At 42.2% G+C, this 17,459-nt stretch overlaps 1 protein-coding gene across 7 annotated transcripts in view; it reads right to left on the bottom strand.

The window, feature by feature from the left end:
- Window positions 1-1,230: 1,230 nt before the first annotated feature.
- Window positions 1,231-17,459, bottom strand: part of IKZF2 (IKAROS family zinc finger 2) — a 118,252-nt gene continuing 102,023 nt past the window's right edge. For all 7 annotated transcript variants that reach the window (XM_071434334.1, XM_071434335.1, XM_071434332.1 and 4 more), the window contains 2 exons: window positions 16,906-17,049; window positions 1,231-11,999 (listed from right to left, as the gene is read on the bottom strand). In XM_071434334.1, the coding sequence (XP_071290435.1) occupies window positions 11,275-11,999; window positions 16,906-17,049 (869 nt within the window). In that variant the 3' untranslated portion in view covers window positions 1,231-11,274. The remainder of the gene's footprint in view (window positions 12,000-16,905; window positions 17,050-17,459) is intronic.

Below are 17,459 nucleotides of genomic sequence, written 5' to 3'. Positions count from 1 at the left end.
TTATTTTTAGTCCCTTGATTATTGCGAGTTTCATAATGGGATTTTGAGGCCCTGCCGTTGTGTCCCATTAACAAGGGCCCTGTTATATATTCCACAGTGTCATGGTGGGAAATGATTCATGACAGGGCTGGGATTTGACATTTGAGCAGAGGGATGGAGGAAAACCTGCTTTGATTCACCACCTTTTAAAAACAAACTCACCCTCAGAAGAAACTTCAGTAAGTTCTTGAAAGTACAGCATAAAAATAGAAATATTAGTGCTATAGAAGCCAAAGCCAGAAACCAAGGCTCGACCTTTCTTAAGTGGGAAAATGATACTGGTTTTGGTAAAGCTGGAGAAGGCCACTGGCAGAATGCAGGGCTGAATGCAGATCAGAAATACAGAAAACAGAAAAAGCTTACCTGGCTACAAGACTTATCCATGTGAGGGGTGATGCTGCAGTTCAAAGACCACTGCAGGTGCATCATTTGATGCTGCAACAAAGAAAATAATTCTGTATTTTTGAACCTCTGGCCTCCCACAGACCAAAGGGAACTGGGTGATGGCATCATTGCTGACACTGATCACTGGAGTAATTTTTAAGCATCTGTTGCTTTGAAGAAGAAAAGGCTGTCTTTGATGCAGTGAGAGTTTCCCAGGAAAAGCCACGCAGAGGAGGGATCAGACATGATTCCCTGTTGCCTAGATAAGAGTTTAACTGGTGAGATCAACCTGCCCTTTGCTTGCAGCTGCTGACAGGGTGATCTAAAGGGAAAGGCAATGGCCCCCCATGGTGTGACTCTTGCCCAGAGACAGGCACACCACCATGCTGGCCCTGAATCAAGGCCAGGAGATTTCTAAGAGCCTCTTCCTTAATAATCTGAGGCCACACACAGTCTCACCCCTGAAAATGACTCAGCAGTCCTAAGGATTAGAGAGTCATTTAATTTCTGCCTATGAGCTCTTCCCTGATCATCTCAGACTCTTAGCTGAAGTCAATGAAAAGAGCATCAATATCTCAAATAATTTTGGGACAGGACCTTGGGTCCATCAAGCCAGTAATTTCTGTCCTACAATGGCACAATGGGATTTCTGCTTCATGCACTAAAGATTCAGACAGTCCCATTAGCTGAATTTTGAGGTTTTTTTAAAGCAAAATCAGTAATCCAGCAATCCTGTGTGACAGGAATCAGGAAATTCTGCTCACTGAACAGAAGCATTCCTTGGAGACAACAGACATCAAACATGACTTAAAGGAAGATTAATTTTTATTCAGGTGATATCTTAAGGAATTTCCATTCTCATGTGAATGATGAACACTTTTATTATGGGGAGAGGCTGGTTAATCTTTAACCAAGAATTTACAAGAGATTTGTAAAACAAACAACAAACAATTTCTGAAGGTCCATGAGATCTTCCTTTTAGTTGGAAGAGTTTGTACTGTGAATGCTACCGGGTCGATAGCTGGGTTAGGAAAGGAAGGACAGGCTGGGCAATGAGAACTGCCCAACAAATCCCTACATCACCTCTGAAGGGTGAGGAAACTCAGCCAAAAACCCATGCTGAGGGAAGGGTTCAAAGGAAATGTGTGTGCAGTCCAAGTGTTTCCAGAAAAACCTAAGGGCACTAATTCATTTCAAAAACATGACAGAGCCATTGGCAGGTGGCTGATGCCACCATTTGACACAGCAGGACCCTCGGGGACACTTCTCTCAGGGATGCTGAAGCTGAAGGAAGGCATTTCTTTAGCTCCAATGATTAAAAGCAGATCTGTGCTCAACTCTCCCCTCTCAGAACCCATGCTTAGATCCCCAACCCATAACACACTCAGTCTCTCTAACTAATTAACAGGATTTGTGAGCAGGTAGAAATGCAATTCCTGCCAAACCATCACGTGTGCTTCCTGCTGCAAGAAAGAAACGTGCATGCATACACCAACGTGTCCAGAAAGCTTGAATGGAAAACCCTTTCATGTCAGAAGTTTATTTTTATTGGTAAAATATTAAATAATATACAGAATTAAAAACTGCACTTACACTTCTGAGAAGAAATAATTCTTGGACAAATTATATGCTTGTTCCTGAGATTCCCTACATTTATTCCAGTAGCTGTGCACTCAAGACAGTACAAACCTTTATAATATAATCCTTTTCACAAAGTATTACAAAGTTTCTGCAGCTTCTTTTATTTATACACGCACACACACACACGGACTCCCACTCTCACATGGCTGTACAACACTCACACAGGTACAGAGCACACACATACAGATGTGCAACCATATGTATGCATGTATGCTAAGAAGAAAATAAAAATAACAACAAGTCCCATAGTTCAGTCTATAGCGGCAAAACTCTTTTAGCAGGGGGATACAGGTTTACATTAGGGTTGCTCACATGCACCACTGTCAAAGGGATTGTTTCTCAACTCCTTTTATAAGAGTACCTTCCAATGAGCACATAAAGTGGGACAACTCCCAGTGTCTTCACTGGCTTTTGGAGTAAACTCTGATGTCTTTTTTATATTTTTTTTAAATTTTTTTTTTTTTTTTAAATTTTAAAGATTCCTCAATTTGAGCTCGGCAGATCTATCGCAGAACCAAAAATTCTTACACCTGGGAGAAAAAAGGGGTCATTTCCCAGATGAGCCGCCTGGCTGTGGTCAGGAAAAGAGGAGCGCGGGGGGCAGAGCGCAGCTCCGGAGCGGCCGGGGCAGATGCCGGGGCAGATGCCGGACAAGCGGCCGCACCCTTAGCCCGGAGCTCCGCTCCCGGCCGGGTCCCGCTGCTCAGCGCAGCCCCGAGAGCAGCAGGAGCCGAGCTGCCCACGGGAGGCTCCCACATTTTGGCTCAAGGAGTGAGACCAGCGAGGACCGCCACAGCCGCACACCGAACCTTGTTTTTCTTCAGCTCAGACACTGGGGGCTGGGCAACGATTTTGGCAATCAATCAGAAAGGGATAGATACAGTCTCCTCGCCTTTGTTATTATTAAAAAGAAATCTCTTAAATACAAATTTAAAAGACAAAAGTGGCTACTGTGCATGCGCAGTAACTGCCTTTCCAAGAAGTCTCCATGGGATTTTATTCCTTTTTCTTTATTACGTACCTAAATACATATTTACACAACAGCGGCTTCAGTCTACTGGGGGGTGGGAGGGAAGGCATTAAAAATACACTATATATAAATACGTATGATATGTAAAACAAGTCCCATCTAAACTTATATAAGACAAGGACAACTCTAAAGAAGCTTTTCTGGTCTCTCAGGTAGATAAAAGACACGAGTCCTGTAATTCTTACGCAGGCAAATCTCTTCCCTAGAGTAAAGGGCAGTTTTGCCCTAGCTAAGAGATTAGGCCTAATCCAAAATCCATCCTCAAAGTCAACAGGAGTCTCCACTGAGTGGGTTTTGGATCAGACCAAAAGATCTTTTTATTTTTTTTTTGTCATTTTTAATAAACATCAATATTAAGTGCTTTTCTTAAAAAAGCTGCAATTAGAAAAGAAGAGGGAGGAAGAGTCAAGAACAGGTATGTCCTTAATTCTGGATGTGGATGTCTTTCAATGCCAACGAGAAGCAGGAGGTAAAGTATGGGCTTTAGCCTTAATTTACACTTTCTCATGTTTTGTCAGTCGCAATCAGTTTACTTGAACCATATCTTTAAATGCATTTAGGGCAGAGCATTTTGTTTCACTGATTTGTGTGGACTGAGGAAGGAACACAGAAACCACTGTACATTAATAAGATGTCAGGGTAAGTATTGCACTTGAACAGAAAAATAACCCAAATGTTGGCGATTTTTGCTTTTAGAATTAATACAAGCAAATCATCCATGTCTGCAATGATCATGTTTAGAAAGCAGGATCCAAGAATGAAGCATAAGAAGCAAATTTGGGGTTGGTAACCCCCACCCTGGAATATAACAGTAGTAAAACTTTTTTTAAAGCATTTTCTTCCAACAGGAAAAAAAAAATTATATGACATTTTTTTTAACTTTACAATTTTAAATCTTTCTAAACATTTGCATTAAAAGTTTCCAGTTTCTCATAAAAAGATATATATTTTAGGAAAAAAAAACCAAAACAAAACAGAAAATAAAACCAACTAAAAAGGAAGGCAAATATACAGTATTATAATTACATCACTGTAGAGTCATCTCAAAGGTACCCTAGATCTTTAAAGTGTTACAAAGAGTACGTACCTTATTTTTTTTCTCAAATTGACTTTTTTTTCTTTTTTTCTGTTTTTAATAAAAAACTACACTTGAGTACAAAAATATGTAAACAGACTGTACAGCCAATGAACAAAAAAAAACCCAAAAACCCCAAAACCACCCCCCCAAACCCCTAGACAGCCCAAAGCTACAGGAGATAAGAGCAGGCCCAGACTTAAAGCTCCAAGAAGGAAAAGGGGGAAAGAGAAAAGCACAGAAAGCCAGAGGAGACTGCTACATGGTGAGGAAGTGAACGTGTTCAAGCTCTGAGGACACTTGACAATTTGTCAAATAATTGATCACAGTTTCAGAATCTGAATGACTACAAAAACAACCAAAAAAAAAAGTCCTTCCCTTGTTACAGTGTGTTCAGGAACCAACATCCATTTCCAGTAAGCAAAGTCAAATCCCAGTAAGTGCATAGTAGGGACTCAGTGACCTCCACCCCTGCAAGAAGCTTTTCTCACTCGATGTCACTTGAGGTAAAACTAAATGGCCCAATTTACTGCAAACTGGCCCCATTGTGCCCATAAGGGACAGGAGGTTCCCATCCTTTATCCAGCTGGGTGACACAGACAGAGCCTGGGGGTACCCAGGTACCACCAAGGGCCAGGGATTAAGGCTGCTACACAGAATAAGGGAATGCCTCCAGCACCACCACCCAAGCCTGCCCAGAGCTGCTGTGCTGCACCCTGATCCCACAGATAATGGGATCAGGATACACACAGCCAGCTGCAAAGGTCCTGTGCATGTCCACATCCAGCCAAAGGGATGGCACGAGGCTGATGGTGCTCAAATGTTTTCCTGGGCTGCAGTGCAGTCGCCTAAACCAACACCTGCTATGGAAAGGAAGTGCTGGCCCCAGCTTTGGACCAGGCTGTTCCCTTTCTCCCAACAGGAGAAACCAGCCCCTCTCAAGACATGATCTGATTAACTTCATTGTCATTCACTCTGTTGAAATACTTCACCTAGTACTGCTAGTCAAAATATCACAGGTTTTTTTGTGGTTTTTTTTTTCCAATGGTAAAAAAATATTAGTTTTACTACAACTATGCAGGTTTCTGTTGAAATGGTCGTTTCTGTCCACTGATTAATTAGACCCCAAGATGAAAAGGAGAAGTTTGTACAGAAGGAGATAGCATGGGAAGTTATCTTCAAAGATGAGGACCTAAGTGTGCACACTGGTAACCACCTTTCCAAAGGCTGGAAGTGAACAGGAACTAGGAATCGACACAATCAACTGGGAAGGTAGGTGAATTAAACAGAGACTGGTTTTACTGTTTCCTTGGCCTGTTAAGCATGCAGCATGGCAAAGCCTGAGCCCAGCCCTCCTCCTGACTGTCCTCTGCACATTTCAGAGCTGGGTAGAAGGACACAAGAAGGTCAAATTAGAAACCAAATTGGAAAGCAGTGATGTTCTCCTTTGCTTATATCTCAGAACACATCAATGGGATAAAAGGGAATTGATTCACTATGAAGCAAATTCTAGCTCTTTTCTACCTAACTGCTCCCCTCAGCACCCCTCTTTGGGAGAGCATTGCCAAGGGGGTGGCTCTGGGCTGCTGCTGGGCTCAGGCTCTGCCCAAAGCCTGCTGGCCCAGCCACCTCGCCCACGGTGGCCCTCCTGGCACACTCAGCTCTGCAGCCCTGCAGGGGGAACAAGTGCACCTGTAACCAGGTCACCAGCCCCTGGGAAAGTCCCAGAAGCAGCACTGTGCTCTCACAGCAGTGCTCCAGCTCATGAGCCCCCTGAATGCCTCCTGCTGATGAGCTTCTCTGGTCTCTGTGCCAATTCCTGCGCTGGCAGCAGCCTGACAGGCAAACTTGCAAACCACTTCCAAAGGACTCACCACATTTGTTTTTCCAGGCTGAAGCAAGAAGGAAGAGCTTTAAAGTCTGCTCCCAGACCTAAGTGGGAACTCTAAAGCAGAGCAAAGTCCACTAAAGGGTGCTTTACTTAAAGAGGGAGGAAACAGGAGGCGCTTCCCTGGCTCTCTGTAGGGTACGGTGCAGCTGAGGGCTCCCACGGCAAGTCCTGCCATTGTGCTGGGAATGCTGTGCTCCCTGGGACCAGCTGCAGACCAGCTCTGGCTGGACAGCTGGAATGTACTTGGCTGGGGTCATTTTCAGCCCTCCCCACTCCTAAAAGCTGTCTGACTCCAGGAAATCCCACAGCAAAGTACTGACCAGGGTCCTCTCTCTGGGTCAAGCTGCCAGGGAGGGTGCAGAGCAGGAGGAGAGATGTTTCCTTTGGGTTGGTTTTTGTTGTGCATTCTGAAAGGGTCTGGTAGGATATCACAAACGACATCAGGATCTCCCAAAATGCATTTGGAAAAGGCACATATATAATAAAGCATACCTCTAACTACACAATACCATATATATATATATATATATAAATGTACTTTGTCAAGCTCTCCAGCTGCCCCAGACCACAGGCCATCCACTTTTGTTTTTAAATGCTATTAAACCAAGCTAAGATGTGACTTACTGTCAGAAAAGCCAATTTCATCACCCTTTTCCTAAAATCCCACACTGACTTTAGGTGACTCTGGCAGCCTCCCTCATTACATTAAAAAGCACAGCAAGAGTTAAGGAAAGGAATTTATTCAGTGAAGGAACTGCATTACTGTAGCTCCTGCCCTTGGCTGAAATAAGCACCTTTGCTGCAGTTATCTCCAAAGTTTCTCTCTGGAGGAAGGAGTGTCTGTTGTCTGGCTTCTTTCAAACCAGAACAAGCTAGCCCAGGGCCTGGGCAACAGTAATAATGCCCCATGAAAGCCCAGTTTTGAAGGGTTGGGTTTCATTACTGACCTCCTGCCCAAAAGCACAAATTTAGGGAAGCCCTTGTAAACAGAAAGAAATTTGCAAACTCTGACACTTGAGAATTTCTTCACCTTGCAGTAAACATACTTTAGGTCCTCATGGCTACTTTGTGAGCTGGGTCCTAACATTGTAGAAACCAGTACCACTAAAAACCAGGCCCATTAACCCATTTTAAATCTTCCTCTCTGCTACAGACCACTACAGGTTAATACCTAGACACCCTTCACATCACATCATAGATGAAAGCACTTTTTAAGGAGAATAAAATTATTTTAATCTCATAAGTTACTGAGTAAAGAGCAGGCTTTACTGAAAAATGCAATATATTTTGATGTGCCCTCCTAACTGATTACAAAGAGAGGTGGTTGTAAAATAAATCAGTCATAACTGCAGATATATAGATAATGCCCTTTGCTCCAAGGATATGGATCACACCAAGAGCAGAATAAGCAGTCACACTTCTCTTTAAATTAATAGGCTTGTAATCCTCTAAACTGAGTCAGAGTATTGCCATTTTTGATGTAAAAGAAGCAAAAGGGTTTACTGGCAGAGAAGTGCCCAGATTTTTTTTTTTTTTTTTTAATGAAAATGGGGAATGCTCACAGGAAGCCAACTCTAAATTTGCAAATGTATGTTTCTAACCGGAAACCCAATTCCAAGAATTTCAAAAGAGTCGAATAAAAATCAGCCAGATTTGATTTCCAGCACCAAATACTCAGAACAAACGGATTTAGAGGCCAGGGATTAGCTACTGAAATTCCTAGTACACTATGAATGACTAATGAACTTGATGAAACTCAAGAGCTTTTCTTAGAAATCCAATTCTTGCAGAGCGCAAGCAAGAAAAAACACCCAAAGAAATCTCTGCTGCCCCATTTTGCTCACTTTTGGAAGGAACAAACTGCATTACATAAAGCTCTCTAATAATTTTCAGTAGGAATTGAATTCTAAAGTACATGTTAATTCAAAATTTTGTTCAAAATTTGAACTAGAATTTAATCTTTCTTCTTTTCCTAACTCTAGGATAAAAGTCTCCTGTGAGTGTTTAGAAAAGGACATTGATAATAAAAAAATCAATGTGACCCCTCAAGTTTCTTCCTCTCCAAAAAATGTGGTTTCACTAGGATAATTCCCCAGTACTTGTCCAGTTCCCTGTGCTACCAGGACATACAGACCTCATCTGCTACCATTAGATCAACAAGTTGGACTTAACTGAAGCCAGGTCCAAAATCAGTGGGTGTCCCCATGTGATCCTTTAAACTCCCACAGAATACACCTTACTGGAGGTAGCAGTGAGTCATCAGTGACCCCAAGTGCAGATGAACTGCAGATGTAATTGCAGCCAACTGATCTGTACATACACAAGAGATTCTCTACCTTTCCCGTATTCTGGTGCTTTCCCAAACAAAGGCAGAAATTTTAAACACTTTTCCCTAGTGCTAGCTATTCCAAGAAACCACAGCCCAATGTTCTTTCACTGACCACAGAGGGGAGAATGGAGTGTTTCCCTCAGAGACTGAAAGGATTTGCTGGCAACCTTTCTCTCTAGCTTGGGCATGTTTTTTTCTGGAGGCCCAGGAAAGCCCAGCAACCCTAAAGGCCCAAGAACCTTTTCCTTTCCACCTTGTTCTTAAATGACCTTTCCTGCCTCAGCAAATCACTGCCACTTTTTTCTTTTCTGTATTTCCAGGCACATCCTGACATGAAGCACAGCCGGCCGTCTCCTAAGCCCACCTCCCTCACTGCAGACAATCAGCCACACAGAATGCAAGTGATGCCCTCCAGCATCTCCCTGCTTTTCTCCTGCACAAACAAAATTTGGCTGCACCAGGCACAAGACAATGAGAATGGTTCAGAGGATGGCACTGGTTCATTTGCCCCAGTTTCCTCTACATTAGGGTGAAGAAAGAAGGAGGGGGAGGAACCCAACGACATTAAGAACAATGTTGGGAATAGATCTTTAAATCTGTCTCTCCAAAGCCTGCATATTCCCAGCCTTGATAGGTCTCACATTACACAAGATGACATTTCTCTCCATATTGTATTATAATTAATAGGCTACTGCAAGACTTTACCAGCTCCTACTTAATAGCATTGCAGTGCTGGGAAGCAGTCATCAGGTAATCTGGCCATGATCTACTGTATTCTTTCTAAACACAGGTTCTAGCTGCCAAGAATGTCACCATAAAAAGATTTCAATCAATACCTTTCAGCTCCTACTTTCAAATGCTCCAGGTCTAGGAAGAGAAGAAGAAAAAAAAATCCAGTACCCTCAAAACGAACAGCAAACTGGCATATGCATCAAGTGCACAGATTGGAGGGAGCAGATGGGAATTCATTATGGCCTGATCTTGCTCTCTCTTTTATACTTTAGTAACTTTATCCTTTGGAAAAGGTCTCCCCAGGCGCATGGAGACCGTGTGTGCGGAGCGGGTTAAACCCATCCAGATCTTTCCATTCTCAAGCTGTGCTCTTGTTGCCAAACAACAACATTTCAATTGTGATTGGTACAAACAGTTGGGTTTCAATGGCAATCTGTCCTGTAGGTTTAAGCCCAGTTTTTACTGATGCAACTTGCCGGGTGCTTGCTGGCTTTGTTATTTACTCAGAGAGAAAGAAAGGAAACAAAACAGATCAGTGGACTTGTTTTCTTGTCCAGTCTGTAGCTCAAGGACTCTCTCTGGAGTGTGCTTCTCCATTTGCTTTCCCTACAGGGAAATTATTAAATTAGGAACAAAAAAGAAATCTTTAAGCCCAAATCAATATCCAGCACCTACATCTCCACTTATCCCTTTCTGAAGAAGCAGGGAAGATCATATGTGACCTGTTGGTTTGCTGGGCTTCTGTGCTCACCAGGAGCAAAGCCTATCCAGCAAAACCTGCTAATACTTTCACCCCTAAATTCAGCAGAATTGATGATATACAAACAAAAGGAAGTCAGTGGTTCAGCAAATTAAGAAGTAAGAAGTCAACAAAAGAAAAAACAGTCAAGGTTAGGATCCTGATGTAGCTGAAATAGTTGGGGCAGTTCCATTAAATTCAATGGAGCCAAGAGGATTAATGCTGGCCAAGGATCTGGCTCGTAACGCTTTCCCAGCTGCAAGTCTTAGTTTAGGCTCTTGCCAAGAGGTTAACACTGTGATAATAGAATGAGAAAGTATTTACATAATTATGTATCTATATATACCTATATTTAAAGAATCCTTTGCTACTAGCACTTTTGTAATTTTTAAATCCATAATTTTAACCCAAAAGTATTTCTGAAGAGCAGCAGAACCTCTTGAGTAAACTACAGGCTCTCACCCACCCCTAGGCCACTTACTGTCCTAGAAGCAAGTTTAAATGTTATTTCTAAATGTTCTTTCTTAAAACTTAGGGTGCAACTAAAGAAATAAGGCTCCCAAGGGTCTCTAAGAAGCCAGTGAGACAACACATAAGTATGGAGTAACAGAATATCAACAATTCTAAAAAAAGGTGCTTCATAAGTTAAGGAAAATAAAAAAAAAACAAAGCCTCAAACTTACCACAGAAGGCCCTCAGACTTATGAAACTAAACTGCTATAATGTGGTACAGTGTTAAGACATACATTTCTTTTTCTCTTTTTTCATTTATTTACATTCTAGAGGGGCAATACACACTGAACCCAGGAAAACAGCTCACCCTTGAAAGTAATTTTGAGAGGAATATTGACTTTGATTCATGCTCCTAACTCCCTACCAGTTTTGCTTTGAAAATAATTGTTCATTCTGCAGAACAAAGTTCCCCCCCTTTCCTCCAACCACCGAAAGCTCGCACCGTATCTTCACATTAGAAAAAGGCTCTCCTCTGAAATGTTTCTACCTATTCCTCTGAAATTCCAAATGAGTGGCATCTTGTTGGGACTTGAAAGCACCTGGCACGGTTGAGCGACATCCCAAAAGAGGACATGGTGTACAACTGACTGAGACGGACACAGACTGCCTTCCAATTCCCACAGCAAGCAAGGCGGGTCACTCCCCAAGAACTGATTGCCACAACAAACCCCTCTTTTTATCCATTCCCTTCCTTCTCTCCATTCTTAAGCTGGGCAGAGCAAATGAGGTTGGGTCCACAAAAAATAAGGTTAATAATAATAATTAAACAACGGCAACAACGACAACAGCAACAACAACAAAATAGGCGTCTCAATGTCTGAGGAAAAGTGGGATTGTAAGTGCAGTATTTCTTCATGTGCAGTTCTTGTACTTCATAGGAGTCCCCTTTGGATGAGAAGGCCTAGCGGAATGTGTGCTCCCCCCGGACTATGTGCGACGAGAACTCATAGCGGTCCTGGCTCCGGTAGCCACAGATGTTGCACTCCAGCGGGTCCCGGTAGCCGTGGCAGCCCATGTGGATGGTGTACATGACATGGTCCAGGAAGAGGACGCGACAGTGCTCACACTTGAAAGCCCTAATCTGCTCCCCTTCTCCGTTGATCACCTTGTACATATCCTTTAAAGAGCCCTTAGAAGCTTTTGTGACATCCAAAGGCTTGGCCTCCTCCTTCACGTAAGCCGGGTTTGGCTTGATCTTGGGGGTTAAGGCAGCGTTTCCTGGGTAGGACTGGCGGTCGTCGTGGCTGCTGTCTGAGTCAGTAGAATCCAGGCAGCTATTGCTGGGGGAGCCCTCTCTATCCTGGATTCGACTCTTTGGTCTGATGAGGGAGATTGGGCCATCCATGTTGTTCTCGTGGCTGTCAGCTGTTTCCCTGCTGATGGGCCTCTCTATCCTGCTGGGATGATAGACCTGAGCGTAAGCTGAGCTGATGACCGGGGCCACCTCTGCAATTGTGCTCGGTGTGTGCTGCATCAGGGGGTGAAGTGCCTCAGCTCCAAGGTAGGTGATTGCATTGGTGATGGCTTGGTCCATCATGTGAGACTGCATCAGCTCAGCCTCCTTGTCATAGCTTAGGTTCATATCAAAGGGGATATCTGGATAGCCAAATCTCATGAACTTTTCACCTAAGAAATAAAAGCAAATCCATGAGCAAAATCAACAAAATCACTGCAATGTTTCACTGCAAAAGAGACAGAAACCTCCTGACTTGGGGTGAAATTATTCCAGAGTCTAAAGTTAACCTCCTTCAATTTATTATTGACCTCCTAAAAAGTTCCTGTCCTGAGATGGATAAAACAGTAACCTCACCAAGAGCTTTCTTCTTTTCTTTTTTAAATTTATTCCAGCTGGAACATGTGGCTGTAGCAACTTCCAGAGCAATTCCAAATCTTCAACTGAGCCTGACTGTGTCCACACTTCAAGTTAGGAAATACAACTGGATTGAAATATTGAGGCCACTGAAGTTCTGACAGAGTATATCATTAGACATACTCTCCCCAAAATTCAAGAGACCATTTCACACGTGGCTCACAATCTGAGGTGCCTTGCACCTACCTAACAACAGAGCTGAACAGTGAGAAACCCAAACAACAAGTACAGGAGGCTTGTTATGGTGGCACCTTAAGAGCCACAAGATGTAAATCCTTTAACCAGCAGAAAAAAACCCCCAAACATTAAATGACAGCATGTGGCCAAGAATGAAGCCATTTACAGGAACAGTGGAGGCTGATTTTTGCAGTTTTCCTCCCTCAAAAAAAAAAAAAAAAAGATTCCATCCTTTTTGGACTGAGAAAAAAAAAAGACACACACACACTGCTCCCTTCCTAGTGTCTAATAAGGTAAGAAAACAAATAGAGAAACCAGGTGTATAGCTTTGTTTCACTTGGTAAAAGACAAAAGCACCTTTCACTGACACAGGGTAAAATTTATACCTAATGATGCTGAAGCTGGCTGGTTCATTACTGTGAATCCTCACTCACATCCTTGTAAGCTTTTAACATCAATGGCATGACAGATGTGCAAAACCAGAACCACATGCTGGTACATTATGGCAGTCACAGGGCACCATGCTACACATCACAGCTCTCCTTGGAAGTGAACAAGTTGACCACTGCTTACACCAGGGCTCAGCTCAGCAGCACTGCTTTTTCAGTGATGGCTTTGGAGAGTCAAAGCTCATGGAATAACTTCTTTTTAAACAGGAAAGGTTATATGTACATGATACAAGATGCACATGCTCCTATGTGTTCACACATGTAATTAGCTGGTTGTTGACAGCTAACTTTTAAAGCTGATTTTATGAAGTCTGATAAACAATACTGGTTGGTTTTCATTGTCTTTGTTACTTCACTTCCTTGGTACATAAAACCAGACTTTTTTCCCAGTAGCATAAGTTAATATATTCAAGAAGTCACCACTTACAAGTGGTTTGGCTACTCAAGAATTAAATTACTCAAGAAGCTTCTTCTATCACCTTTTGCCAAAATTGCTTGGAACACAGTGTGTATAAACCACTATAAGAAACAGAACTGTAATCCCAAATCTCTTCCAAATTGCATTAGTACATTTCAACACAGCTATCACTCAGCATTTTATTTTTGACTATAATAATTCATTCCACTCAGAGTGACTTATTCTAAAGTGATGCATAGAGAAGAACCATGATGTCCTTAGAGATGATGATGCATCACTTCTGCTGAGGAACTTAGCCCTGATTATCAAGGTAATTAAATATAAGTCTAAAGTGAAGCACATGAATATTCCTCCTCTGTTCAGCAATACTGTTCACATGGCTGGACACCATACCATGCTTGTGTACCTATGATGTGTACTCAGTGATGGTCCTGGGTAATCTGACACAACTTGTGGATGATTCTTGCCATCAAACATCCTCCTTTCAGTGTTTTGCTGTGGTCTGGCAAGCTGTGATGGCTGTGCTGCCACAGACAGGATGGACAGCTCTGCAACTGGACACTCTGTCTGGTGCCCACTGGTGCCTGTCACCTCCTCTGGCCTCCTGTGTCATTCTTGTGTTTGGATAAGAAGTAGATCTGCTGAGGGTCTGATCCAGCTCCCAAACACACTGTCAGTCCTTTGTAGGCTTTACAGATGAAGAAATATTACCCATCCTTTATGGGCTACTTGCATAAATGATGCAAACCTTATTTTGATTCCTTTCATCATCCATGTTTAGTTACTCCAGCACAGACAGCAAAGAAAGCTGTAAATTGCCAGTGACCTGAATTATTTATTCCTTTAATTATGAACCAGTTCCAAAGATGTCAGAGTCTGAGAAATGGAGTGTGACATAAAAAAGCAAAATAAATGATAACATGGGAAGGAGAGGGCGTAAAACGCAGAGCTCAGAAGTAACCAATAAACGGTCCAATAGACCAGTACAATGTGGTTTCCAAATTAAATTCCTCTTTAGCCAATTCTGTACTTTAAATCAGCCCAATCACTCTGAAATTTCATTTAAACTATGCTCAAAGTCTATTTATCCTTGCCCTACATTAGTGAAGCAGAAGAAAAAACTTTCTCCCCTCTGGCCATATGACATTCAAATAAACCCCCAAACAGGTATTTGAAGCTAGATCAAAGCACACAGGCACAGCTGTCCTGTGATACCTGTAGTTCATCTCATCAAGTATCTAAAGCAGCTGCAGTGCTGGACACTTGGGAGAAAGCTACAAGAAACCTTGGAGGAAGCTGTTCCAGCATTTGCCCCTGGGGAAGTTTCTCCCTGACCCCCATTAACCAGAAGCTGAGTGTAATTTGGCAGCCGGCTGATCTTCATCTGTTCTGAGACGCCCGTGTATTTTTAATTCTTACTCTAACAACCATGGTCTTATCGTAAGCCACATAAATGTCTCCTTTTGCATCCTGCCAGTTCTTGACCTCGGTGACATTCTGAGAGGAAGCTCCAAATTCCAACTGAAAATACATGAATTTGCTTCACATGATCAGCCTGAAGATGGCTGCTTTTAATTTAACCGGTGTCTGCCTCTCCCTCATTGAACAAGAAGCAAAATGAAGTACTCACACTCCTGCACATCACAAATTTTACTTTCTCTGGAGTGTGCCTCCACTATTTCAGCTGGTTTGGTAAGACTAGTACCTCAAGAGCAGATATATAACCAAGTCTCTCATGCAGAAATGAATTCATTCTATTTGCTGTACGCTGCTTCCTTTCCTCCTGAAAATTCAGCCATAGGAGAGACTGTGGTCCATAACCACAGTCCCTTGGAGATTGCTGATCAGAAAGAGCAGTAAAGCACTGATAGATGTAGCATGCAAAGATTTTAGCTTATGCTTACATGACCTTCTCATAAACACCATTAAGTTGTTTTGGACAGGTGCCATGCTTGCAGTATGCACAGGAAAATTTCCTGCAAGCAACAGAACCATTACACATTCTTCCTGATAGGGCTGAACAATATTTAATTGGGGAGAAAAGGGGAAGAAAAGTGAGGTCATGGTGGAGGGGAGGAAAAAAAAAAGGCAGCCAAGTGAAGACTGCTGTTATTTAATCTAAACACTGTGATGCCACTAAAGATCAGAAAAATAAGATATGGTAAAAATGAAAGGAGGCACTTTTTATCCTACATACGGATAGTGATATGTTACTAGATACTAGATAAAAAAAGGATTTATCTAACAACAAAGTATATAACCTGCTGAAGAGAATAATAATGTGGTATAGCATCTCTCAGGCAAAGATTTCCAATCAGTGAATTTACCTCTGAACACAAGAACAACATATGGTCAATGGTGCACAAGTGGACAAGTAAAATCACCTTTCTGGTTTAAATAAATAACAACGTAGGAAATACTGATGTCTCCCAGCATTCCCCATGTGGGATGGATCATTGCTGGCCTTACCTGGGCTTGGCACTGGTATTTGGGAATGGTCAGCTGACTGAGAGCAGCCAGGTCAGTGTGTCAGTCCCCCCAGGTGAGCTGCTGCACACTGCTGGCCCCCTGCTATTCCAAACCATGCAGCTTACTTACAGCCACCTTCAGGGGTGATTTAACTAATCCATCTGAATCTCCATTTACCTGAGGGGCAACAATTTTTCTAAATGGCTGTGCTAATTACTTACAGTCCTGTGATGCTCTCTGTAAGTGTCCTCAGAGCAGGCAGCATGAGACACCCTTAAGTTGTGTGTGACTGCCCTTCAGGGAGTGAGTGAGTGAGTGAGTGAGGAAAACGCCTATTATGTGACTGCAGAGTCTGACACTTACCCCAAACAAATTCTCTGTTCCAGCTTCCCTCCTAAGAAGTTTTGCATTGCTTCAGTAGCAGTAAAAAGAAGCTTTAAGTTACAGCTAAACCCAAGTAAAATTCTCCATAGTGTCACCTGTTACAAGCTGAATAATTTTAATATGTCAAGACCCAAAGTAAAATATGAATTCTTGACCTAGGATTCTAAATCTGGTAACCAAAAGCCATCCAATGCTGTTTCTTATTCATGCATTAATAAGTTTATTGTGAGCAGAGTGCTGCACTAGGAGCAAGAACAACTTCTTCCAACCCAAGGGATGTGACTTACTTCCTCATTCCAGTATTATCAGACCAGTTGTTGCCAAGTGTCAGGAATTTAATACAAATTAGAAGTCTTGAGATACTTGTTGTTTGTTTTTTTAACACATATGGAGACAGATAATTATATGACAGTCTTAGCTTGTTTTTGTTTTTCTGGAGCAAGGAGAGGGAAGATGACAAATCTAAATCTCAAAAGGGCTAGAGAGAAGTTTAAAAAAACCTCACAAACAAAACAGTGTGAAGTAGAAAACTCAAAGTTTTCTCAGGCATTCTCATGATAGTGGACTTCACTTTTGAATTCTCTGGACTGGTAAAATGAATTCAATAATTATCATGATTTCTTGCTGTGATTTAACCACCTCCATTGCTGTATCAGAATCAAGTTGTGAGAGTACTACTTTTCCCCTTGTTCTTCTGGCTATTACAAATACCACATAACCCCTAGCCATGCACTAAAAAGAATAAAAGGCTCATTTCCAGCTTACCCACAAACTTCTGTGGGGTGGAGCTTTTACGCTTTCCCATGTTGCTTGTCAGCTTCTCTATAACAGCAGGTCTCTCAAAAGGCACCACAGAAATATTGTTGTCCATCACAGGCTCTTGTTCCTTACAATCTTCCAGAGCAGGTACTACATAAAACCAAAAAAATGGTATCAGACAGGTCTGGTCTACACTTCACAGAACACAAATAATTTGAGCCCTGCTGATTGTGCAACAAGTGCAGCACAACATAAAATAAGGTGTGAGAACATTTTGGGCATCAAGACAGCAATCACCTGTAAGCAGAGCCACGTTCACAAAATATCTCTCCTTGGGAACATCTTATTTAGCAGAAATCCAAATTTAAGCATTTATAAAAGGGCTTATTTTGTTCTGGACACTCATAATACCAGTGAGGAGAGGACACTTTTGAAAACTCACTCTCTAGGCGACATTTTGTATTACTCTCTCTTCAATATGGTCACCTGTCAACATTGTAAACCTTTAGTTATCATTCTTTGTGTATTCCCTTCACAGATACAGCATAATCACTCTCAGT

This window comes from Agelaius tricolor, unplaced genomic scaffold, assembly GCF_023055355.1.
Source record: "Agelaius tricolor isolate 1412-34295 unplaced genomic scaffold, bAgeTri1.0.p SCAF_10, whole genome shotgun sequence".
In the NCBI taxonomy this organism is placed as follows: domain Eukaryota; kingdom Metazoa; phylum Chordata; class Aves; order Passeriformes; family Icteridae; genus Agelaius; species Agelaius tricolor.
This window is presented reverse-complemented; position numbering and strand designations above follow the sequence as displayed.